The sequence below is a fragment of the Ochotona princeps genome, chromosome 20 (genome assembly GCF_030435755.1).
Source record: "Ochotona princeps isolate mOchPri1 chromosome 20, mOchPri1.hap1, whole genome shotgun sequence".
Classification (NCBI taxonomy): Eukaryota; Metazoa; Chordata; class Mammalia; order Lagomorpha; family Ochotonidae; genus Ochotona; species Ochotona princeps.
The window spans coordinates 3,579,215-3,604,017 of NC_080851.1; the positions used below are offsets into that span (position 1 = coordinate 3,579,215).

The following is a 24,803-nucleotide window of genomic DNA, read 5'->3' on the forward strand; positions in this document are numbered from 1 at the left end:
GCTCTTTGAGGCTGAGATAGGGTCAGACAGAAGGACGACTGTGGGCAAGACGCAGGCAGGGTGGGAGCAGGCAGGAGTGAAGGACGAGGCGTGAACTGTGAGGTCAGGGGGCAAGGAGTGTGTGGACCTGGCTGGGGACGTGGGCAGGGCCCTGGCCAGAACTGTTCTGTGGCAAAGCCAGTCTAGGGAAGGGAAGGCCACAGCCTATGAGAGGCTCCCCTGGGCTATCTCAGGAGGAGGAGGGCTGGGGTGCCCCAGGCCATCCAAGTATGTGTAGGGATCCCCTGGCTGGGCATCCCGTGGGGCTCCCCTGGCGGGGCTTCCCCCGGGGCTGGGGCGGAGGGCAGGGCACGGTGTCATCTGTGACTCAGTTGTTCTCAAACAGAGCGAGCAGATCATCGTTGCTGCTGGTGGGGAGGTCAGGCGGGCCCAGGTAGGACAGCAGCTCGTCAGGGTTCGTCAGTTCTGGGAGTAACTGGGGGCAAAGTGACATGTCAACGGCTTGGGGGTCTTAGGCCTGCCGTGCCCAGCGGCCATCTGGCCTGCCTCACAACAGACTCCCAGGACACTCAGAGGAAGGGCACCTGGCCGAGTGCTATAGGGTGCACAGGCCTGCAAGGCAGCCCCGTGGAACTCTCTCGGGCCCATGCAGAGGGCAGCACCCCACAGCCCGAGGATTTCCTGCCTCATGCTGCTCTTATTTTATGCCTCTGAATAAGGAGTTATGGACCGGCAGCTGTCTCCCCTGTCACCAAGTCTGAGCTCACAGATAGGTGAGCAAATGACAGGTTGAGTCAGGCTGAGGACTGGGTGGCTGGCTGCAGCTAAGTCCCTGCTGCGGATACCACACAGACCACCCCGTGGCTCACGCTCCAGGAGCCAGCTTCAACCCCCACTTGCAGCAGGCAGCATGGTGCCAGGGTCATGCTCTGACTGCTGTGCCCGCCCAAACCGCCTCCAGCCCAAGGCTGAGCCCTGCCTGCCATGCCTGCCTGAGGTGCCTCGAGCCCACAGCCCAGGGCCTGGGACTCACATCCAGAGCCGGTTCTGGAGCCTCCCCTGCCCCGGACATGCTGGGGGGCCCCAGCACGCCTGTGGCAGCACTGAAGGCCAGTTCGCCAACGGGGCCTGAGGTCAGCGGGCCCAGGGGCTGCCGGGATGCTGGGGGAGGGTTCGGATGGTGCAGCTGAGGCCGTGCGGGGCCTCCAAGGTTGGAGGTGTGCAGCCCTGGTGGCCCGGGGTTGTGCGCTGGGTCCAGGTGGCTCACGGGGGCCATCTGTGGATAGAGAGCACTTGATGGGAGAGGCTGGGGCTCCCGTGAGATGGGTTCTCTGGCCCTCAGTTTGGTACTGACCTGGCCAGGGAGACAGGGCACTGACTTCTCGGGTGTCAAGAGGCCGCTGGGAATGTCAGACTGGTAGGAGATGGGGGGAGGCCCCGGGGTGAACTCGGCAACCGTGGGGGTGCTGGGAGTGGCAGGCGGGAAAGATTCAGGGAAGGTGCTGGGCGCCAGGAAGGTGGAACCTGTAAGCGGATGGGAGGGGCTCAGCTGGAGAAAGCGCCAGGGCTCAGGGAGCTCCAGACAAGGTGGGCGTGCTCTCTGAAAGGCATCTGAGCTGACCTCAGGCGCTCTCCAGAGCGGAGGCCTGGGGGCCCGCTTGCCGTCACCACCACTGTGCCGTGGGGCCTGCCAGCCACCAGCCCCTAATTGCCCCCTAAGGAGTCCCACTGCCTGGTTCCTAGGCCACAGCAGAGATGGGCTCATGGTGACGGTCGTAGGTGAGGACACTGTTCAGGTCGTCTGAGGTGAAGGCCGGAACAGGACCTAAACTCACCCTGGCCGGGGTAGTCGCTGGGGGCGGGGGCTGCAGGGGGCAGCAGGGGGGCACAGGGGGCGCTGGGGCCCAGGGCGGCAATCATGTCCATCACGCTGGGCATGAGCACGTGTGCGGGGCTCACGGTGCGGCAGCGCTTCAGCACGGGCCCGTCGGGCTCCTCCTTGGCCTGCACGTCCGGCTTCACGGGCACGGGCTTCCAGCTGCACGTGGGGTCAATGGTGATCTCCTCATAGTCGGAGCTGCGGAGGACGTGTGGTGGTCACTCACACATACCCACACCGGCGCGTTGCCCAGCATCTTCCCCGGGGCCCACAGCCACTACCCGTGGTCTCAACAGAGCCATCTCCCACCTGTGCCAGGCCAGCCAGAGATGCTGGGCTGGCAGCGAGAGGGGCACTTACTTCTGGATGTGAATCAGGATGCCCAGCATGTACTGGTCCACCTCAAGGCCCTCCAGCAACGCTGTCTTGCTGCAGGAAACAAAGAGGACAGGGCTCAGGGGCCTTGCCCAATCTTACTTGGGTACAGGCCCTGACACTCAGTCCTGGGACCTGCATGTGGTGGCTTTGTGCTTGGTAGCCCGACATGAGACAGGTCTGTGTGAGGTGACTGAGAGAGCAGTATGAGATGACCGTGTGTTTGGTGATTGAGGCGACACTGTAAGCTGACCCTGTGTGAGGTGGCTGAGGTCGGTGCTGGGTAACTGTGACTGTGCGAAGGGATCCTGTGCAGGGTTACTATAAGTTAACCACGCATGTGGTGACTGAGCTAATGTTCTCTGGGGCGAGTGTATGAAGTGACTACATGAGCTGACCGGCCCTGTGAGATACTGCCTGAGGTGACAATATGAAGTGTTTTATGGATAAGAAAGGCCACTGTGTGAGGTGAAACTGTATGAGATGACCCAATGTGAGCTGGTCTTACGACAGGTAAACCAGAGCAAGGCCACCCTTGCAAGGTCTGCACCCGGAGCCACACCATCCTGTATGCTGCTGACACCATAGGCTCACAGGCTTGCATATTTGGTCACCTCCCTGGAAGCTGAAGCCACAGGCATCTCTCCCTACAGACATGGCGTCTCTGAGACTCACTTGCACACAGGGCACCTCCAGGTCCCCCGCTCACAGTTGAGTTGCAGGTACGACTCCAGGTCAAAGCACTGTGGAAAGGTGAGAAAGCGGCCATTTCACACCACAGCCCACGCACTTGGGCAGCTCCCCTCAACTTTCCCAGGTGCATCAGCAACGACCTGGATGGGAAGTGGGGCGGCCGGGACCTGAACCAGCGCCCATATGGAAGCACAGTGTTGCAGGCAGCTTGAGTGCTCTGGGGGCCGCCACCCACATGAGAAAGCCGAGTGGTGGTCTGGGCTCCCGACTGTGGTGGCCATCTGGGGAGTCAGCCAGCATCTCCATCACTCTTTCAGATACATCTTGAAAAAAAATTGGCAGCAACAGATTGTGGCGATGCTCTGCCATGACCACCCACCTGTATGTGGCGACAGTCATGGCCCCGGGCAGGGAGCTGGATCCTGCGGAAGGTGATGGGGCACTTCAGGGACACCTTGATGGCCGTCTGCTCCACACCGTCCTCTCCATTGAGACCCGGGGTTCCGGGGATGGTGCCACTGCTGAAGTTGCGCTTTACTGATGTCAATCGGGAAAGGATTTGTCAGGAGACGATCCCCAGCTGGGGAGTGTGCGGAGGGGGCACCAGCCCATGGATCCAGCCCCTGCTCCACCCCCAGCCCAGGAGAGCGGCACTCACTCTTGGTGATGCAGTGCTCCGCAGGCAGGAGGCGCTTCTTGAGGAGGCCCTGCAGGACTGAGCGCACAGCTGGCCGGTGCACCAGCTGCAGCACGAAGAGGTGGGACTGCAACACAAGCGGGGCCCCTGTCAGGCGTGTGTGCACATGCACGTGTCAGGACAGGGCTGAGGAGAGGTGGGGTCTGAGGGGGCGAGGCCTCTGATGCCCCTTAGGGGAGCCAGGGAGGTAGCCTGTGCTACCATCCACCCTCATCCTTGTGTCTACAGCTGTGTCATGCTGTCCGCACTTGTTGGCCAATCAGTACCTGGCCCTCGCCATTGTCCGAACAAGCACCCAGGCCACCTGGACAGCCCCAGCTAGCAGCTTCCCCGTTGCTGACGCCAGCTTCCCCACGGGTAGCAGCCCAGCTGTGAGCTCGGGCCTGGGTTGGCTGGGCTGCCCCAGCACTCAGCAGTGGGGCCCTCCCCCCAGCATGGCTCTGCCTCAGATGACACAAGTGCCGCCTCAGAGTTGGGGACTTAGAACTCGCTGAGTTTTCTGTGCAGCCTGTGGTCATCAGACCTACTAAATGTAGATTAAGTGGACAGCAGCTCGGGTGTGGCTAGCGAGAGCTCCTCTCAAGGGGCAAGGAAAAGGCTGAGAGGGGCGCCGCCAGGCGGCTCCTGCAAGGCCAGGCCCAGGGCGTGCACGCACACAGCAGCAAGCCGTGACGGTGATCTGGATGGTATTGCGGCCCGGCTGGCACACGTGCTTCAGGTAGAGCGGCTTGTGCGAGGTCTTGTTGTCTCCGCGCTCGATGCTCAGCGGCGTGGCGTTGACGCTGACCTGCACCGAGGCTGGCCAGTTGGTGTTCATCTGTCGGTCCTCGTGGTGGTAGCACTTGAACTGCAGCTCCAGGTCAGGCCTGTGTGGGGTGGGGGTGGGGTGGAGGATGGGGCTGAGCCAGGGTGGGCGCGGGCTGGGGCGTGAGGCGGACGCGTGGCACTCACCTCAGCGTGAGGGTCTTGTACACCGAGTCCCGCAGCTGGAAGGCATGGTTGCTCACGGCCAGATTGTGCTGCAGGCGGAAGGGCTCCAGGACCACTCCGTCCCGGACTGGGAAGGTGAGCCGCAGCTCGTCACAGGGGCCACTCCCTGGTGGGGGATGCTGTGTAAGTGGCATGCCCACAGCCCGCCCTGCCAAGACATGTCCCTGACGGGGATTTGGGTGCCTCTCCCTGACACCCTGAGCTGAGGGCCCAGTGTCCTGACCTGCCTAGGTGGCTGGGTCCACTGTGTCCTCATCTGTCCTGGTAATAAGACTTTCCATGGCCTGCAGGTATGGCATCCCTGTGCTTTCAGAAACGATGGCTGATGTGTGTGTACGTGTGGGGGGTCACCTGCCAACCCCTGTGGCCTACCCAGGGTTTCTGGACCCTGACCTCTGTGTTGTGGAGTTCCCCCATCTCCCCAAAATCAGAGGTTCTGAACTAGAATCAGGGGTTAGGGAGAGTCAGAAAGTCCCTGAAATTACAGACCAACTTGGCGCCTCTCTAGAGCCCACCACAGCCTCCACCACAAGTGCAGGGCAGTGAGGGCATGGCTGGACTTCAGGGAGACAGGATCCTGGGCTTGTCTCCAGCAGCAAGTGGCTGCCCCCAGCCCCAGCACCTCCCTGGACACCTCTCTGAAGGCCTGGCCGTCCCCGCTCACGCCCCGGCTGGGCACCGCTTGGACACTCACCCGAGGAGGATGGGTGCAGGGGGCCGAAGCCTGGCTTGAGGTCAGGCAGGAAGGCAGACTTGACCTCCTGACTCGGGGACATGTAGGGGAGACTGCCGCTGGGAGTCATGGGAGGCGTGGGGTTCCCTGGCAGCGGGGAGCTGGGGTAGCCAGGGATGGACCGAGCAGGCTGTAGGGTCAAGCACACATCAAGGCAGACAGGGGGATAGGGTCTGTGAGATCTCAGGGAGCCCCAGCAGGGGACGCGAGCTGTCCCAGGGGTGTTAGGCAGAGTACCCACAAGTCCTGCTGCCTGGGTGCCTCTCTCACTGTGCCCACCCCGTGAGCCTCCCAGCCCATCTGTCCGGCCCAGGGCCATACCCCACTCAGGCTGTAACTGACGCTGGCCCCGTTGAAGCTGGCACCCTGCCCGTTGAATTGCTCTGTAGGCTGTGGGAGAGAAAACTGTGTGTGCCTGGGGGTCCAGCTGGCACTAGCCAGGCCTCTGGACCTGGCGCTGGAAGCCGGGCACATGTGGGGTGCCGGGCCCTCATTTACATGCCTTGCGTTTCCTTGCTCATTCACAGCAAGGGCGTCAAGACCACATCTTTGGAACACAGTGTTGCCTGCTCCTGTGGGAGGGGCTACAGACATCACTTTCACTCCACCTATCACCTCCTCCCACCCTCCGCCCAAAGGATGCGCTCCCCCAGGGGCCCAGATGAAACACAGGGCATCTCTGTGTGAACAGGGATGCCCCGACACAAGGGAGAGCAGGACTAGACCCCCACTGCAAGATGCCCCTGTGGTGGCCAGAACTTCTGGGGGCAAACAGGGCCCTGTCCCTTTCCCTGCCTCAGGGTCCCCTGGGGTACAACTGGCACAGAGCCTAGCGCGGGCCCAGGAGAGCCAGCCCTACCTTGTAATGGAGTCCTGCGGGGCCAGGGACAGACAGGGACTGGCCCAACCCCTGCTGCTGCAGGGGCAGCCGGTGCCCAGGGTAGGAGGCGGGGGGCGCGGGGGGCTGCCCGGGGCCGGGAGCGTACTGAGCAGTGTTGGGCACATACTGGCCTCCCTGCAGGTACTGCTGCCCTGGATACACCTGCAGGAGAGGCATGAGGCCAAGGAAGCACCAGCCCTGTGCTGGGCATGGCGGGTATCGTGCTCTTGCTATAGAAGCTGCGGTCACTGCAGCCTTGGGCCAGGCAACCTGGGCACTTACCTCTGAGTAGCTTCTCTTGATCCCCTGTCGGGGCAGCGGCTGGGCCTGGGGAGGCCCGGGGTAGCCGTGCTGTGGCAGGCGCTGCCCTGCATACAGGGGTGTCACGCCTGCTGCCCGGGTGGGGTTCACGGTCATGGGCGAGAGGCCAGTTGGGCCCATCACCCCTCCCATGCCTGCCGGGCTCATACCAGCGGGGACACTGGGCCCCCGGGGACTTCCATGCTGCAGGAACTGGCTGTTAAAGGATTGCCCAGGCCCCATCTGGGAGAGAAAAAGAGGAATGTCCAGGCCCTGTGCATGATGGGTCTGTGACCCCCCCCCTTCCTATGGGAGGAGCTCCCGGGACTCACTGCGCCATACTGGCTCAGCTCCTGGCTCTGCTTCTCCTGCAGCGCAGCCACGGTGGCTGTGGCTGTGGCAGTGGCCGTGGCTGCAGCTGCAGCCACAGCAGCAGCCGCAGCCGCTTGTGTGAAGTCAGTGGAGGGCCGGCCAGCATGGGCAGGGAGGCCCAGGCCCCCTGCACCACCTGCATACCTGTGAGAGACACAGGACAGCCATACTCACCCCAGGACCCACAGTCTCTCTGCTGTGGCCATCTGGGTTGGCAGGGAAGCAGAGAGGCCACATCTGATGTGTTGCCTGCTGGGCTTACCCGGTGTTGAAGCTGGGGCCACTGGGGTAGCCGCCGCGGCCGTACACGCCCTGCTGCACATAGCCCTTGCTGGCCCCGCTGTCAGCAAACGCCTGCTGTCCCAGGCACTGCGGGGAGGTCAAGGCAGAGCTGCCGCCGGCCACACCAGGCATCATGGAGCTGCCAGGGGGACTCCCCGCAGGGCCCATGGGGTTCCCCAAAACCTAGAAGAAGGCAGCAATCACCAAAGGGAACCTGCCAAACAACCTGCTTCAGGCAGTGACCCTGAGGAGCTGGGGACTCAGAGGCCTGCCAGGGCAATCCCTGAGGGGTGAGATGGGTGAGCAGCAAGTCCAATAGCCTGTGGAGGAGGCCAGGTGGGCGCAGCTGAGACGTGATAATATCCAATGGCTCAGGGAGTCCCACCTCAAACCAGCCCCCAACACCCACACTCAGTGCTTACCTGGCTCTGCGCTGTGTTGCCGACACCCCACACGGTAGTGACCACAGACAGCGAGCCGGCCGGCTGAGTGGCGCCTTGTTGCCAAGGCAAAGGCTCGTATGCAAATGAACCATCACTACAGGGAGAGCGGCCAGTGAGGCCGGGGCCGGGGCCCAGGCACCCACGAGCCCAGGGCCTGAGAGGGGTGGGCACGAGAGCCCACACTCACCCGTGTGGCGCGGGGGGCAGGGCAGGTTTCATGGGATTCATCGAGTTCATTGGCGACAGAGCAGCCTACAGGCTAGGTCGGCTGGACCTTAACTGGGACTCGGAGGCTCTGGCTGCTAAAGAGGAGGGAAGGGCGCTGATACCACATCCTTATCCCGCTCCCCTCCCACACTGAGGGGAGTGGATCTGAACCCGATAGGTCCTCCTGTGACACCCCTAATAATTCCCAACAGGGCTGGGACAGAACACAGAGCAGCTGGGGGGTTGGCCCTGGCAGGGACAAGTCTGTGCCCCACAATTGCAGGCAGGCAGTGATGGTGGTAGTCGGGTACATGGGGCACCCCTGCCGCATGGGCTGACCAGCCAAGTGGGCCCATAGCAGGTGGACTGCCCCAGGGGGACTCGCACCTGCTGGACCACTCTGATGTCCACGTTTTGTCAGGCTGTGACACTCCAAGTACCATGCCTTCTAACACTGCCAGGAGCAAACCGTCTGCCAGGCCGAGCTGCCCCCTGGATCTTCTCCCATAGCCCTGGCTGGCACTGCCTTAGGTCCACAGTCGCTGGGTCTGACTATTGGGTGGCCCCGCGGCAGGACAGGTTCTAGCGTGGACACCCACCTTTTGGGGGCTGCAAGGTTGCCACAGGCATGTTCCTCTGTCACCACAACCCCAGCACTCATGAGGCCTCCCCAGGAGAGAGAGGCTGGCCCAGCCCCCAGCTCTGTCGGGGAGGACTGTCCTGGTGCTGACCTCGGGCTCTCCCCACAGCTCAGCAGCCTCAGAAGTGAGACCTGCCACACCCCAAGCTCAATTACACATACAGCCAGGACCTGGAGGCCAGTGGGAAGATCGCGGAGGTGCCACTTGGCCACAGGGGCCAGGCCTCTGCTCTGTAGCAAGGCCACTCTTGATTGCCAGCCCCTCTTCTGCTGAGTTCCGCCCTGGGGGTAAAGCAGGGAGACAGGCAGGGCAGCGTGGCCTGGACCGAGAAGGCTGGTACCCGGGTCGGCAGTGGACGTGACCTCAGGACTTGTGGTAGAAACTATGGTTGCAATAGGGCAGAGCGCAGAGCCACCTACCAAGGCAGATCAGCCATGACGGGGTGAGCTGAATGCATAGCTCTGTCAACCCTGGGCTGGCACAGCTCAACTTGATAGACACCAGCCTACACACACACAACACAGAGCACAGAGCCCTCCGAGCAGCATGGGAAAAAACCGTGTCAGCACCCAGGGCAGGTGAAGGACCCTCAGCCTTGACGCGTGTGATTCCTCAGGAAGCACCGACCCATAGGATATCATCCAGACAGAGGGTGCCCTGAGAGCAGCACCCTGAGCCCAGCCCGGCCTCCCTGCCGCAGACCGGGCAAACAGCACCCTGAGCCCAGCCCGGCCTCCCTGCCGCAGACCGGGCAAACAGCACCCTGAACCCAGCCTGGCCTCCCTGCTGATGCAGACCGGGCAAACAGCACCCTGAGCCCAGCCCGGCCTCCCTGCCGCAGACCGGGCAAACAGCACCCTGAGCCCAGCCCGGCCTCCCTGCCGCAGACAGGGCAAACAGCACCCTGAGCCCAGCCCGGCCTCCCTGACACAGACCGGGCAAACAGCACCCTGAGCCCAGCCTGGCCTCCCTGCCGCAGACCGGGCAAACAGCACCCTGAGCCCAGCCCGGCCTCCCTGCCGCAGACCGGGCAAACAGCAGATGATGGTTCCAGAGGCCTGGACTGAGTGCCCAGCTCTCTGCATCGGCCTGGCCTTCGCCATGGCACACAGCTGAGGGAAGGCTCAGCAGACAGGAGACTTGTCTGTCTCTCTCTCATTCCACTCTTCCTCTGGGAAAGACCCTCTTGGGGAAAATGGGATAGACCACTGCCTGTATCCCATGAGCTGTGGTTCAAGACCCAGATGTTCCACTTCAGATCCAGCTCCCTACTAATATGCCTGGGAAAGCAGGAAAGGATGGCCTGGCACTGGGGACTCTGCAGCCCATGTGGGAGACCACTTACCAGGCTCCCACCTCTGGATGCTGGTGCCATCTGGGAGTGAACTAGCAGGTGGGATATTCCTGCTTCTCCCTCTCTGTAACCTTGCATTTCTTTCAATTTTTTTTAATAGCTATTTTTTGTTGGAAAGTCAGATATACAGAGAGGAGGAGAGAGAGAGAAGATCTTCTGTCTGATGGTTCACTCCCCAAGCAGCCGCAATGGCTGGAGCTGAGCCAATCCGAAGCCAGGAGCCTCTCCCACATGGGTGCAGGGTCCCAAAGCTTTGGGCCGTTCTCGACTGTTCACAAGCAGGGAGCTGGATGGGAAGCAGTGCTTTCGGGATTAGAACCGGTGACCATATGGGATCCCAGCACATGCAAGCTGAGGACTTTAACCACTATGCTAACAAGCCAGGCCCTTCTTTCAATTTTTTTTCCCACCAAAAAAGACTCTTAAGGAAGACAAGCAAGCCACATATCTAACAAGGGGTTAATATGCACATCACGTGAATAACTGTCAAAACTAAAAAAAACATAAAACAAAAAAAGTCCGATTAGCAATAGGCAGAAGGCAGAGACTCGCCGAAGAGGACAGGCAGCCCCTGAGAGAGGGGCCACTTCTCTGGCTAGAGCCAGGGTCACATCACCACAGGCCGACCGATGGCGACATCACTGACTGCTCAGAGGTGCTGACTGGGCCCAGTGTGATGGCTCAGTGCTGAAATCCTTGCCTTGCCAGTGCTGGGATCCCATACAGATGCCGGCTTGTGTCCCGACTGCTCCACTTCCCAGCCTGCTCCCTGCTTGTAGCCTGGGAAGGCAGTGGAAGAACAACCAAAACCTTGGGCCCCTGAATCCAGGTGGGAGACTTGGAAGAGGCCTGGCTCCAGGCTTTGGATCGGCTCAGCTCTGGTTGTTGCAGCCTCCTCCCTGACACAGGCCTCCAAGTCTGGTCGCCTCTCTCACGTTGGCCTCTGGCTCCCGTTTCCCGCCCTCACACCGACGTCCAGCTCTGGCCTCCTCCTGCATACCGGCCTCCAGCTCCAGCCTCTGTTCTTATGCGACAACCTGGCACCTGCATGTTCACATGTCAACCTGAGAGCACTGAGGACCAGCATTCACATGAAAGCCTGTGTCCAGATGCCGACAGCTGCTGTTACCATCATAGCCCCATGTCCTTCAGTGGACGAAGAGTTAACCCCCATGGTGTATCCAGCACCCTGATACAGAGGGCCACAGGGGCACCCATGACAATGGAGGTGGGTGGAAGGAGGCCACTCACGTGGGATGCCTGAGGGTGAGGTGATCACACACACACACACACACACAGCACCCTGGAGACACCCAACTCCTCCCAGACTGGGGCAAGTGGGAGGAGGCAGCAGGTGCCAGCATCCCACACAAGAGCTCGGCTTCTCAGCCAGTGCCCTGCTAATGCACCTAGGAGAGCAGCCTAGGGCCTTGCCAGCCACGACGGATGCCTGGGTGGAGCTCCAGGCTCCTGGCTTTGGGTTGGTTCAGTTGGGGCCCTTTGGGGAGTGACTGTAGATGTGAGATCTGTGTATGTGAGCAGAGGAAGGGAGAAAGAATTGCCCCTTACAAATAAACAAAGCTTTTAAAAGAGAGAGTATGAGAAGGCAGGTGGCAGGAGGCAGCTCGTGAAGGGATCCCTGAGGGCTCTGGGACGTGGAGTAGCAGTGTGAAAAATCCCACCACCGGGGGAAGTGGGAAGGACACACGTGCATATAACCACAGCTGTCACCCAGTAAGAGCCATGCCAAGCCCCAGCCCTCCCCAGGCAGAAGCTGGCCTGGCTCACTCTGTAGGCCCCTCCCAGAGGCACAGTGCTGAGGAAGGCAGCTCTCAAACAGCACAGCAGAAGCACCTCACTTCTGGACTTCATGTCACCAGGGCGGCAGCGCCCAGGCGAGGCAGGCAGGCAGGTGCTGAAAGGGCGGGCTGGGCCCACACTTGCACTTGCAGCGAAGTTGGCAGGGGCTGCTATGGGTGCAGGCGCCACAGGTGGAGGCCTGGATCTTGGCAAGGAAGAGAGCTGGGTCGGGGTGACAGGGCAGGCGCAGGGTGGTGAAGAGCCCCATAGCCTCCAGATCACGTGGGCCTGGGGAATTTCACCCCCATGCGCCTCAGCTGTGGACACCGACCACAGACACTCCCAGTTCCTCCTGAGCTCACTCTGTGCACAGCGCGTGAGGGCTCCTGCTGAGCCCCCTCCCGACCTGGCCTTGGGGCAGAGGCCCACCTCCAGGCACGTGCCCCCCCACCAGGGAAGGTTTCTGTGAAGGCAGAGCCTCCTCCCACCTTCTGGCCCCAGGCCCTGGCCTCCCTGTGGTCCCCAGTCACCTCCATCTCCAGCTGGGAGCCCATAGCTGCAGGGCTGAGGGACTGCCCGGATCAGCCCAGAAAGCCACTTAGCTTCCGGTGGGGGCACTGAAGTGTGGGGGGCAGCTCACATCTGAGCTGCCAAGAACTGCCCAGGCCTTCTGCCCCAGCAGCCCACAGCAGTCCCCATTCTGCACACAACACAGCGAGCAGGACACAGTCACCATGGACTCACGCCCAGGCGGGCGGGTGGGCAGCAGGTCAGCCCTTCACAACGGGTTTCCAAGCAGAACTCCAAGAGTCCAGGGTTAGGCCTCCCTCAGGGTCCCAGAGCAGTCAAACTTCCAGAGCGGGGCAGGAGTAGCGTCCTTGGTACAAGTGGGAGACCCACCTCCCCTCCCTGTGTGAGCACAACACTGATGGACAGACCTGGGAGAGACCCAGGCTTCAGGAGGCTCGAGTCACTGGGCTCAGGCAGGGGGGGTCCAACTGGTATCCAGCCCCAGGAGAAGGTGCCCAGTCACCACAGGGTCCCCAGGTGCCCCAGGCCCCTGCCTGAGAGTCAGCACCTGCCTGCTCTCTGGCCTGCCCCAGCTTCCAGAAGTTCCAGCACATCCTCCCTGGCTCAGCGCAGGGCTCAGCGCAGGACTCAGCGGTGAGGCTGCACATCCTATCTGCCCACCACACAGTTTTCTCAGGTCACATGTTCCTTGCACGTCCCCCACAACGAAAATGACTTAAGGACAACACAGCAGACATTCTGAAACTAGCAGCAAGCCAGCGCCCTGGGGGAGCAGAGTCCCAGCAGGGGGCCAGGGCAGCCGGGAGTGGGCACACGGCTGGTGCAGGGGTAAGCAAGGCGCCCGTTGGGGAGGGCCCCATACCTCAGGGAGGGACAAGGGCACTGTCGAGTCTGAGCTGGGGATATCACTTGGGAAGCGATGTCCCACGAAAACCACAGCTGGAGGCTGACAGGCCAGCGTCACTCGGCCCCCCATATCCGCCTGGTGGGCACCAGGGTGGGAGCGGGACGCACCCTGAAGGTGAGATCGCCGGGGCTCAGAGCGAAGAACGGTCACGTTGGGGCGAGGGCCTGCCCAGCATCCTATGCTCAGCCCCTACCCCAGGACCAGTTTCCAACAAAAGCCCGGAGAAGGGGTGGATGACCCCGACACCCACGGGGCCGTATCGCCCGAGACGACCGACGCACGCCTGGCAGGTGCGGGCAGGTGGGCGGCAGAGCCCCGGCCTCTGGCCCTGCCGCGAACCCCACCGTGGACGCGGGCAGCATCGGGCGGGCAGCGCCCCGGGAGACTGACCGCACCTGCCGGCCCGCACCTGCCGCACCTGCCCGCCTCCGCCGCCCGCACCTGCCCGTACCCCCGAGGCCCTGCTCACCTGCGCCCTGCCTGGCCCGGCCCCTAGCCGCGACAGCCCCCGGCCCGCGCCGCTCCATGCGCTCAGCCCGCCCTCCGCGCCGCCCGCCGCCCGGGGGAGACCGCCGCCCGCGCCATCGCGCCGCCGCCCGCTCCGAGGGCACAATGGAGCCGCCGCCGCGCCGCTCATGCATATGCATGACGTAGCGCGGCCGGCCCCGCCTCCAAGACCAGAGCAGCTGAGCCTCGAGCTACCGCCCGAGCGGAGGCACCTGCAGGCCGCAGTGGCCCAGGGTGGCGGGGGAGGCTGCGTTGAGGGAGGCCAGATGAGCGAGAGAGGCTGCCAGACCGTGGCCTGCGCCCCCTGCCCCTCCACACCTGTCCGACCGCGGCGTCAGCGGGGCCGACCCGCGCTTCCTGCTCGCTGTCCGACGGGGGCGGGGCCGGCCGGGGACGCAGGGGCGGGGCCAGGCGGAGGAGGCGGGGCCGTGACGCCGAGACCGAACCGGAGAGGAGGGGTTGGGACCGGGGGCGGGGCCGGAACAGGGGGAGGGGCCAGGCGGTGGAGGCGGGGCCAGGAGCCGAGACCCGTCTCGAAGGGCGTGGCCAGGTGTCGGAGGCGTGGCTGGGGCGTGGCGGGGCGGGCGGGTCCCCAGCCGAGGCCGCTCTGGTTTCGGCCGAGATGCCTCCTGGAGCCCTGGAGGTCCCCGCGGGGAGTGCGGCTCTTTCATGGCCTTGGCGCTGTCACATCTCCTTCCCTGCTTGTGGGAAGATTACGTGTGTGTGTGTGTGTGTGTGTGTGTGTGTGTGGCAGGCGAGCCTAGCTGCCATTTTGGGAGCGGGTGGTGGCTGAGCCACACCCACGCGCCCCCAGGAGACCTGGCTGTCCCCACCACAGGTTTTGTGAAGGATGATTCCGTTCAGAGCTTTGGAGAGACAGGAGAAGGAGGCTTCTACCCTCAGGTTCACTCCCTGGATGACCGCCCCGACGGGGCTGGGCCCCGCTGAAGCCCCGCGGAGCCGGCGGCTTCATCCAGGCATCTCATCAGGGTGCAGGGGCCCAAACACCTGGCTGTCCGCCTTGCTTTCTCTGGTACATTGTTAGCTGGGAGCTGGGTGGGAAGTGGAGCAACCAGCACTCAAACCAACTCCTAGGTAGGACGCTGGCCTTGCAAACTAACCCCATGCTCCACAACGCCAATGCCTCGCCGAGCTCCCCTGTCCCTGTCTCTTTTTCTTTTTTTTTTTAAAGATTTATTTTATTTTTATTACAAAGTCAGATATACTGAGAGGAGGAGAGACAGAGAGGAAGTGGAGCTGCCAGGACCAGAACCAGCGGCCACATGGGATCAAGGCGAGGACCTTAGCCACTAGGCCACGCTGCCAAGTCCTATCCCTGTCTCTTAAGACCTGACTGACCTGGAGCGCCTGTGACTCCGTGCGTTAAGCTGCCGCATGGGCCTCCAGCATCCCATGTGGAATGTGATTTGGAGTCCCAGCTGCCCCAGTTCCAATTCAGCTCCCTACTGATGCGCCAAGAAGGCAGCAGAGAATGGCCAAGCACTTGGGTCCCTGTCGCCCACGTGGGAGACCCCGCTGCAGTACCCAGCCCTATGTGGCAATTTAGAGAGTGAACCAGCAGGTGAAAAATCTGTCTCTCCCTCCCTCTCTCTCTGCCTTTCAAATAATTAAACAACAAAAAAAGTCCAAGTCCCGAAGTGAAGCCTACAGTGTTGCTTCTTAGGGTACGCCCCTGTTGTGGCAGGTGTCAGCCTCACCGCTCCTGTGGCTGAAGAGGACTCCCTAGGGAGTGGTTCAATCACACTTGACCCATCCCTTCCGCAGGAGCCAGAGATGCCAGGCCTCACCACGGCTGAGCTGTCTTTCCTGCGAGCTGATGGCACCCTCGGCCCCTTGGTGCTGTATTTAGGGAATTGCTGCTTCGCTGGACAGAGGATTATGTGGGCTGTGTGAGCCCTGCTCTGATCCAGGGGCCAGGACAAAAAGGCTCCCACCTCAGAGGCAGGTGGAGGGCCAAACAGGAGGAAATGACTCAACAGGCAACAATGTAACCATGTTGGAGCCAGAGCCTGTGCAAGACAGCTAAAGCAAGAGGAAGCCACTGCCCACCCAGAGGAGCCCTGGGTGAATGGGGAGGGAGCACCAGAGACCTAGGCCCTGTGCTCACCGCGTTTTCTTTTTTCACTATTTGCATGGTCAGGAAAGTCTTCCCGCGACAAAACTACCTCCGGATCCTTTGCTGCTAACATCACCTGGAGTGAGAATCCTCACTCTGTAGAAATAGCTGCTTTCCCCCAAGGGCCACAGTGCCCCAGGCAGCGATTTCCAGGGTGGCAGGTCAGGCAGCACCGAGACACTGGCCTGTCTCTGACACCCCCGCTCCAGCCTGGCCCCAGTCCAGGTGTTGCAGGCATTTAGGGAATGAGCTAGCACATGGAGGGTAATCTCTTTTTCCCTCCCTGTAACTGCCTTCTACATACATACATAGGGGCCCAGCATGATGGTTCAATGACTAAATCCTCACCTTGCAATTTCCCATCCAGCTCCCTGCCTGTATCCTGGGAGAGCAGTGAAGGCATAGCCCAAAGCCTTGGGACCCTGCACCCATGTGGAAAACCCAGAAGCTCCTGGCTCCAGGCTTCAGCTCCGGCCATTGTGGTCACTTGGAGAGTGAATCAATGGATGGAAGATCTTTCTGTTTCTCCTCATTTCTGTATATCTGACTTTCCAATAAAAATAAATCTTTTAAAAAAAGTTTTTGAATAATGACTTACTACCCAAATGGCCACAACAGCCAGAGCTTGGTCTGGCTTAGGACAGGATTCACTGGATGCAGGGGCTCAAGGTGTTAGACCATCTTCTACTACTTTTCTAGACACATTTGCAGGGAGCTGGATCAGAAGCGGAATCTTAGTTCTCATCCAGGACCCTTCACTCAACACTATCATCTGTCTCTCCAGCAGCCCTCAAGGTACTACCCTATCCAGGGTGCAGCCAAGCAGGACGTGCTGTTCCTGCTGGAAGTTCCCCTGGTCGGAGGCTGTAGCCAGGTCTGGAGCCACATCTGGGTCAGCAAGGTCTGGGCTTGTTCAAGATTAGATACAAGTGGAGCCGTTCCCTATGGGCATTCCTGTGCAGATCGACTGGCTTGCTAATGAGTGAGTAGCCTGTCTTTCAGGATGTTTTGGGGGAACTAAAATGCTGTGCCTTGCAACTCTATATCCTGTCTTGTTAATTATAAGACAGAATGACAGAGACGAAGGGAGAGGGAAAGAGCATCTTTCCCCTGGTTCACTTCCCAAGCAGCTGCAATGGGTCCAGCCAGGAGCCGCAAGGCCCCTCTGGGTCTCCCACATGGGGGGCAGAGCCACAAGCACCTGGGCTACTTGCACTGCTTTCCCAGCCAGGAGCATCGGCAGGGAGCTGGGTAAGAGAAGAGCAGCCAGGATGCAAACTGGAGCTCAGATTTTGGGGGCCAGGGTCACAGGTTGCAGCTTACACCATCCTGTGTCATGCAGCAAATTTTGGGTTTCTCACAGTCTTCAACAGTCCACAAAAGCAGGATTTGTGGTACTCTGTTTGCAAGCAGAGGAATAGTTCGTTAAGCCACCACATAGGCCCCAGTGCAATGGTTCAGTGGCTAAAATCCTCGTTTTACAGGTGCTGGGATCCCATATGGGCACCAGTTTGTGCCTGAGCTGCTCTACTTCCCCTCCAGCTCCCTGCTTGTGGCCTGGGAGAGCAGTAGAGGATGGCCCAAAGCCTTGGGACTGCACCCGTGTGAGACCCGGAAGAGATTCTTTTTTTATATATATATATATAAGATTTATTTTTATTACAAAGTCAGATATACAGAGAGGAGGAGAGACAGAGAGGAAGATCTTCCATCCGATGATTCACTCCCCAAATGAGCGCAACAGCTGGTGCTATGCCGATCCGAAGCCGGGAACCTGGAATCTATTCCGGGTCTCCCATGTGGGTGCAGGGTCCCAAGGTTTTGGGCCGTCCTCGACTGCTTTCCCAGGCCACAAGCAGGGAACTGGATGGGAAGTGGAGCTGCCGGGATTACAACCGGTGCCCATATGGGATCCCAGCGCTTTCAGGGGAGGACTTAAGCCGCTAGGCCACGGCACTGGGCCCTGGAAGAGATTCTTAGCTCCTGGATTTAGATCAGCTTTGCTCCGGCCATTGTGGCCATTTGGGGAGTGAACCAGCGGGTGGAAGATTTTTTTCTCTTTGTTGTTCCTTCTCTCTGTAAATCTGCCTTCACAAAAACAACTTAAAAAAAATTAGGGACCAGCACAATGGCCTAGCAGCTAAAGTCCTGGTCTTGAACACGTCGGGATCCATATGGGTGCTGGTTCTAATCCCAGTGGCCCCGCTTCCCATCCAGCTCCCTGCTGTGGCCTGGGAAGACAATGGAGGATGGCTCAAAGCCATGTGACCCTGCACTAGTGTGGGAGACCTGGAAGAAGATCCTGGCTCCTGGCTTCAGATTGGCACAGCTCCAGCCGTTGCCGTCACTTGGGGAGTGAATCATTGGATGGACGTTCCTCTCTCTCTCCTGCTCTCTCTCTATATAAATCTGACTTTGCGAAAAAAAAAATCTTTGAAAATATATTAAAACAATTTATTTTTATCGGACATATCAGATTTACAGAGAAGGAAAGACAAAGATCTTCCACCCACTGGTTCACTCCCCCAATGGCTGCAACGGCAAGAGCAGAGCTGATCCAGGAGCTTGTTCTGGGTCTCCCACGGGTGCAGCGGCCCAAGGCTGGGGGCTGTCCTCTGCTGCTTTCCCAGGCCACAAACAGGAAGTTGGGAGGGAGGTGATACAGCCAGAACACAAACTGGTGCCTACGTGGGATCCTGGAACTGGCGAGATGAGGATTTAGCCATTGCGCTGGACCCTCAAAAACCTTTCACATGTCCCTTGTGACTGCCTGTTCTGTGGGTGTGTCGCAGTTTGGGAGGAGCATTAAAGGAACCAAGAGCCACAAGTACAACCCCAGGCACCGAGGCTTGGCTTTGGGGAGCCCTGTGTGGAGGTCTGGGCTCCTGGCTCTGGGGAGTGAAGCAGTGGACACAGGATCTCCAACTGCTGCTCTTTCGCAGTCTGCAGGATTTGCTACAAGTCTCAGTGTTGGACGTGCTCACACTGGACCAGCTGGGGTGGGAGCGATGCATGCAGTCTGGGCGAAGGGCGTGGGCTGCTGCCCCCCGGGCCCCAGGCTGCACAAGTTGACGCCTCAAGGTCAAAGGCTAAGAGCAGGCCGGTGGGAAGTCGCGGCCATTCACGTGCAGGCCTGGCCCTCGGTCACAGACATGCCCTCTGCAGACACTTCTGCTTCCTGTCTGCTGTTTTCACCCAACACCAGGCCAATGGGACCTCCCAGCCCAGACTCGAATCTCCAGATCTGTGCCCTTAAACAAGCCTTTTTCTAAAATGAATGGCTTGTTTTGATGTAGGGACAGAAAGAGATGTACTCCTGGAGGGATGTCAAGACAAGGCCAGCCAGTGGCAGGTCACCCTCACAGCGAGCCCTTCCCCCGCCCACGGGAGCTGCCCTCACAAGTGGACATTTCCCTTGCTTTCCCAGCAGTCCACAGCACCCGGCTGAAGGCAGCTGGCTAAGGGCAACCAAGTTCTATTTTGGGAACTTCTTTCATTGGAACTAGTTTCTTAGATTACTGGCCTTGGGGTGGAGCCCATGAAAAGGCAGGATAAAGGGGCCGGTGCTGGGTGAAGTGTTAATCCAGCTTTTACAACATCCAGACCAGCTTTTCATTAACGTGCCAGGGAAGTCAGGGGTGGAGGCTGTAAGGCCCAGCTGGAGTGGGTGAGGGGCGCCTAGGAGGTGACTGAAAAGGCTGCATCGGGAGAAAGCAGCCCTTCTTAGCCAGCAGTGAGGTTCACCAAGGTCGCAGGGAGCTTAGGACACTCTGGCACCAGATAAGGCACATTCCTTTGTCGCCCACCCCTACCTTTACAGATCCCTAGTAAAAACAACCCCTCTTGTCCCCTGGGCGCAACTTCTCTGGCCCACTAAACCTGACCAGTGGACCTCGCCTGGGAGTGCTCCCAATAAAGCCTCTTTGAAGTGTTTTGTGTGGATTTCTGATTCTGAACTTGAACCCTACAGAGGCTGCAATACTCAGATACCTGAGATTACTATGGCGTTCTGGGCTCCTGGCTTCAACCCAGAACTGGCTGTTGTGGCCATCTGGGCAGTGAACCATGGGGTAACTCCAGGCTGCAAGTCCACACGAAACACCCCACAACTGGACTTTCCCTCTTAACTCTGACAGCTGTTGTCTCAGTCGCTGCCCAGTCCACTGGTCATTAGGAAGACAGTCTGGGTTCACAGACTTCCTGCTTTGACAAGCACAAACACACCCCGAGGCATGTTGGTGAGAGATGATAAAAGGCTTCTAGAGCAGGTGGCTGAAGAGCTCTCCAGAGCAGTCAGGTGGAATAAACTGAGCCAGCACTATTGAACACACTGTAAGGGCGCAGGAAGGAAGGGGACCAGAGGCAGCCTACTGCAAGTGGACCACAATCTAAGAGGCATAGTTCTGGGTTTTCCCAGAAGGGGATTTGTATTTCTGGGTAGAGGTGGGGCCTATACCACCTTTGGCTTTAGGCTTTAACCCGTGCTCCGAGATAGCCCTCCCCAAATGGAGCTGGTGTTGGCTGTGCTCAGTTACAGATGTGTGAGAGCCACAGCAGCGACACGAGACACAGCCCTGATTCAAGTGTCTGCCATGGACGCAGGCGCCCGTTACCAGCATGCGGCTCCTGCCTTCTGCTGCTCCGCCTGCAGGAGGCAGCAGCGATGCTGCACATCCTCAGAGCCCAGTCATCCGCTTGGAGTTGGCTGCAGCTCTCAGCTTCTGGCTTCTGCCAGGCCCTGTCCTGGTCCTGGACACTTATAGCAAGTCTCCAGAAGAACCGGCAGAAAGGGCAGCAGTGTTACTGTGAGCAGCAGCTCATCCTCTCCCTCCCTGTGAGCAGCAAAGTAGGATGCATGCTGCGAGCAACAGGGGAGTGAGGACCACAGCTCGATTCTGGGACTACAGAGGCATACAGCATTATGAACAGTGTGCACCTAGAAGCATCTGAACTACAGGGGCTGCTGGAGCCAGCGTTTCCATCACTGGGCACGCAGCAAACACAACACAGCTGAGAGCACATTTAGGAGACATCCACACTAGGATGTTCACATGGTTTAGCTCAGAAAACCAAGGTGTGGTGCCAGCCTACGTGCCCAGAGACGGGCAAGTGCATCAATGAGATGTGCTCCCTATCCACGGTGGAATATCATCCTGTCATTCCCTATCAGGTAAGGCAAGTATAGCACACTGCCATGTGCGCAGGTAGTTGGCTGCAAGTGGAGTAACTGGCACTCCAAAAAGGCACGTGAACCACCAGGGAAAGCGAGTCCACCCTCAACACTCATTTCCATCACCACAACCAGTTCAAGGCCAGTCAGCAAGCCCGAGCTGCAGGACCAGACAAACCCCTGGAGGAAGCCCTGGGCAGCAGAGGTGCAAGTCCTTCCCAGCACCCTGGGGCCTCCCCCCGGCGGCTGGCAGACCCATGGCTCCCATGGGAAGGCCAGGACCTGGGATGGGGTCCGGGCAGGTTCCGAGGCTGACAAGCCCTTTCCAGTAGCCCTGGGTGGACCTGGCCACCATGCTCATCCATGGGCTGAGCTGGCAGGAAGGCAAGACTACGGCAGGGGCAGGGTGGGGAGGACCCCAGCTGAGGTCAGCTCAGTCCCCTCAGGATCAGTGTGCAAGATGTGGCAGTGTGCACCCTGGAACTGGTCGAGCCGGGGTCCCCACGTGACCTGCTGGCTGGAGGATCAGATGCCTTTGTAGAAGCGCTTCCTCCTGGCTGTCCTGCTGATCTAGACATGCCAGGCCACAGAGCTGTGTTGGCGTCCACTCCCTGGGCTCTTAGCGAGAACACCTTGTGTATGCGGGTTTGGAATGAGTTGGTGGTTGGTGTGCTTGTAGGCCAGCGGGCAGCTTGCCGTGGCCCCTACCTGCCACGGGGCTTGGTGTCTGGGTCCTGGCAATCCCCAGTAGCCCATGGGGCTCCGATGCCTGACTTCCACAGGTGGCGCCTGTGAGCTGGTGCAGGTTACCACTTCCTTACCATCCACACATCAGCCCCACACAGCCTCCCAGTTTGCTGCTCTAGCCGCATGCCCTCAAAGCCCCTGGCAGCACTTCTTGCTCCTCACTTTCTCTCAAGGGCAGGCGAGGGTGGCCTGCACGCCAGCACAGCATGTGAGGCACACTAGGCAGACAGACTGTCCAGAAAGATTAACCAAGCCCGCCACCTGGAGTCACGGCCTGTGACCTAGCGGCTGCAGCTTGAGCAGCTGGGTCAGACCTGCCCAGGAAGCGCTGCCACCACACTCAATCTGGCACTTTCTGTCGCAGCAACCCTAGTAAGTGGTGCTCTAAGCAAGGCCCCAGCCCTCCCACTCACTGCGGCCTGCACACCTGCTACCCCAGGAGGAGGTGAAGCTGAGAACACATGGACGCTGAACACTTAGTTTATGGGTCAAGCCGATGCAATGCAAACATGTTTGTTTTTTCTTAACCAAAATAAATAATCACATCTGTCCCTGTGAAGGTCAAAGTGAGGCTGAGGCAGTGGGTCCTGGGCCGCCACGCCTCCCCTTCTCCTGCTCCTGACCTGCTTTGGCACAGCAAGGAAAAGGACTCATTGCAAGTCTCCACCTGGATCAAGGACACGGCCAGAATGGGGCGGCAGGACAGAGGGTGGTCGGTGGGACGGAGACGGGGCAGTCAGTGCTCAGCTATGGGCACCGAGGGTGTTGCCCAGCCGCTAGGAGTGAGTGGGACATGGCCCCCATGCACGGCCCCGGACCCCTGAGGGGTAGCACAGGTTGGGCCAGATCAGGCCAAGCCACACCCTGGCCACCCAGTTTCCCCTGCAGTGGCCCCCTCGACCCTAAGAGGTGGCTCTGGGAAGACAAATCCCTGTTCCCAGCAGGAGGTTGAGTCCCATGGGTGACAAGCGGAGGCCACACTGGATTCCTTTTTTGCCTGAGGGGTGGTGCTAGGGGTGAGGTGAGGCTAGAGCTGAGGGGGAGGGGACTCCTTCTTGGCCCTCATCCCCCAGCCTGACAGCTGGCTCGACCTGGGAGCCAGGGGGCAGGCGGCACTCAGGCACAAGAGCCTAAATCCTAGCAGGGTGCATCGAGGGCAGAGTGTGGGCACGCTCAGGCACTATTCTTTAGTGGGAAAGCAAAGGGCAGCATGGGGCAGGGAGTGGTGGCCCCGCACCCCAGGAGCGTTACGAGAACTTCTTGAACGCGTCCAGGTCGAAGGCAGTGTCCAGCAGGCGCTGAAGCTCCGTCAGGTGCGTCTTCTTGTTGCCGGTGGCGGGGGCGGCTGCTGGGTCCCGGCCGGCGTACCTGCCAAAGGGAATGGCGACGGTGGCAGCTGGTACAGGCTGGGCCTGCCCCCCCAGGGAAGGATGGCCAGGGTCTCACCACACAGGCTTGGCACGGTCAATGGTGGTCCGGAGCCTGGGCTTCACGTAGTCGTAGTAGCCTTGGTTCTTGTGCTCCTCCTGGCACCAGGCCAGCTCGGCGTTCGGGTATTTCTGCACCTCCTTCAGCAGCAGGTCGAAGGGGAACGGCGACAGCTGCGCGAGAGCAGGCTGGTGAGGGGGACGCCGGAGGGCCGGGAGGCGCTGCCCAGCCGGAGTGGGCAAGAGTGATGGTTCCTCCAGGCCCCTGGAGGTTTCAGGGGCCTACGGCCTGGGAGGGGGCAGCTGCACTCTCACCTGCTCAATGCGTGTGATGGCCACCTGCTCAGCCATGCCCCTGGTGGCACGCTCCCGAGTGAGGTCATAATACACCTTGCCGGTGCAGAAGAGGAGCCGCTTGACGCTGGCTGGGTCCTGCGCGGCAGGGCCGCTCTCCGGGATCACCCGCTGGAAGTGGGTTCCTGCGAGAGAATCCCCACGGCTAGGCTGGGTTCCTCTCCAGGGCCTACCCTGCCTCTGCTGTCAGCAAAGGGGCCCCAAGAGGCAGGGCAGGTCATGCCCTCTGCCCACAGCTTCCTAGAGCTCAGGCTTGTCTGAAACCGCCCAGTTAGGGCTGGCCCGGCCATCAGCCCACGGTGCCGCCTGGACGTGAAGGGTCTCTGAGGTCACCAGTCCACCCTGTGTCTATTGTGCTCATGCCAGAGGCTACACTCTAGCTCTGGAGGGAAGGAAAGGGGTTGGCACTCTTGACAGAATCCCCAAATCTCCACATGAGGAGGTCACCTGCGGACCCACAGTGAATGCCTTACATGATGGAGAGACTGATGCACAGCTCTGGGCTCACCCACAAGTGCTCAGGATGGCCCCATGTCCCAGTGCCTGCTTCCTGGCTCCCACAGTTGGGGCCCAGCCACTCATGAGAGAGCCTGTGATTGCACTCCCGGCAGGGTGCTCCTGGTGCTGACCAATGGAACTGACAGCTGAGGACAAAACCCTGCTTGTCCAGCCAAGGCCCTACAGCCAGGCACTGAGCCCAGCAGAGGTGGGAGGGGAGCGACAATGACTTCTGACAAACTGCTGGGGAAACTGGGTGCCAGCATACAAAGGCACAGGTGGACCTCACTGACAACAGTGCAAAACATTAATTCTAAAAGGACAGTGATTGCAGTGCTACACCTAAGAGCTAAACCTCTAAAACTCCTGGGAGGAAAAAAATAGAAAAACTTGATAAAAATGAACTTGGTAATGATTTCTTGGTTACTACCCAAGCAGAGGCAACAGACTTCACAGTGCAGGAAAAGCGGAGTTCTGTCTCAAGACAGGAAACCACACCCCCGACAAGGGCCAACAGCCGCAACACACAGAGCCAACTCTGCAACTCAACCAGTCACTGGGTTCCAAAGTGGGCACACATTCCTTCAAAGTGGATGGCAAAATGACCACTAACACACAGAAGGTGCTAAGATGCGAGTGCCAGCAGCAGCCTGAGGTCATGGCGGCACATCCATCACAGGGGCAGCCACTAGGAACACCAGCAGGACAGGAACTGCTGGCCGGAGAACAGGGAAGCCGACCTGCGAGTGCCACGGCTGCAGACAGAGCGTGGCCTGGCACTTGCACAAAAGACTAAAACAGAACCTCTCCAAGCTTCCACAAGTACTTCTAAGTGCACAGCAAAGAGCTGCCGGCTGGCTGCAAGGCCTACACGCCCCT

At 60.0% G+C, this 24,803-nt stretch overlaps 2 protein-coding genes across 6 annotated transcripts in view; both read right to left on the reverse strand.

Annotated features, from left to right (window-relative positions):
• Positions 1-209: 209 nt before the first annotated feature.
• Positions 210-14,030, reverse strand: ZMIZ2 (zinc finger MIZ-type containing 2). Of its 3 annotated transcripts, none has more exons than XM_058678101.1 (19): positions 13,910-14,030; positions 7,832-7,943; positions 7,624-7,738; positions 7,182-7,384; positions 6,880-7,063; positions 6,530-6,790; positions 6,227-6,409; positions 5,689-5,757; positions 5,329-5,497; positions 4,596-4,740; positions 4,300-4,510; positions 3,606-3,711; positions 3,327-3,484; positions 2,930-2,997; positions 2,240-2,308; positions 1,836-2,077; positions 1,355-1,524; positions 1,034-1,276; positions 212-475 (listed from the first exon to the last, which is right to left on the reverse strand). In XM_058678101.1, the coding sequence occupies exons 2-19, from the start codon at positions 7,879-7,881 to the stop codon at positions 368-370; spliced, it is 2,754 nt and encodes a 917-aa protein (XP_058534084.1). In that variant the 5' UTR covers positions 7,882-7,943; positions 13,910-14,030; the 3' UTR covers positions 212-367. The 3 variants fall into 3 exon arrangements, with proteins under 3 accessions (XP_058534085.1, XP_058534084.1, XP_058534083.1); XM_058678100.1 differs by lacking the exon at positions 13,910-14,030 and adding an exon at positions 13,554-13,699 and having other exon boundaries at positions 213-475; XM_058678102.1 differs by lacking the exons at positions 1,034-1,276; positions 13,910-14,030 and adding an exon at positions 13,554-13,812 and having other exon boundaries at positions 210-475.
• An 8,788-nt stretch (positions 14,031-22,818) lies between these two features.
• The window catches only part of OGDH (oxoglutarate dehydrogenase), a 50,031-nt gene continuing 48,046 nt past the window's right edge, over positions 22,819-24,803 (reverse strand). For all 3 annotated transcript variants that reach the window (XM_004582243.2, XM_004582244.2, XM_058678344.1), the window contains exons 21-23: positions 23,388-23,551; positions 23,092-23,246; positions 22,819-23,013 (exon numbers count right to left, since the gene is read on the reverse strand). In XM_004582243.2, coding sequence (XP_004582300.1) covers positions 22,893-23,013; positions 23,092-23,246; positions 23,388-23,551 — 440 coding nt within the window. In that variant the 3' untranslated portion in view covers positions 22,819-22,892. The remainder of the gene's footprint in view (positions 23,014-23,091; positions 23,247-23,387; positions 23,552-24,803) is intronic.

What these genes read in the sequence shown, in the direction of transcription:
- ZMIZ2 (XM_058678101.1), bottom strand. Translation starts at nt 7,881, where the DNA reads ATGAACTCGATGAATCCCATGAAACCTGCCCTGCCCCCCGCGCCACAC. An exon ending in GGCCCCAGCTTCAACACCGG is followed by an intron (nt 7,064 to 7,181) that starts GTAAGCCCAGCA and finishes TGTCTCTCACAG; the next exon opens with GTATGCAGGTGGTGCAGGGG. An exon ending in TCAGTTACAGCCTGAGTGGG is followed by an intron (nt 5,498 to 5,688) that starts GTATGGCCCTGG and finishes TTGACCCTACAG; the next exon opens with CCTGCTCGGTCCATCCCTGG.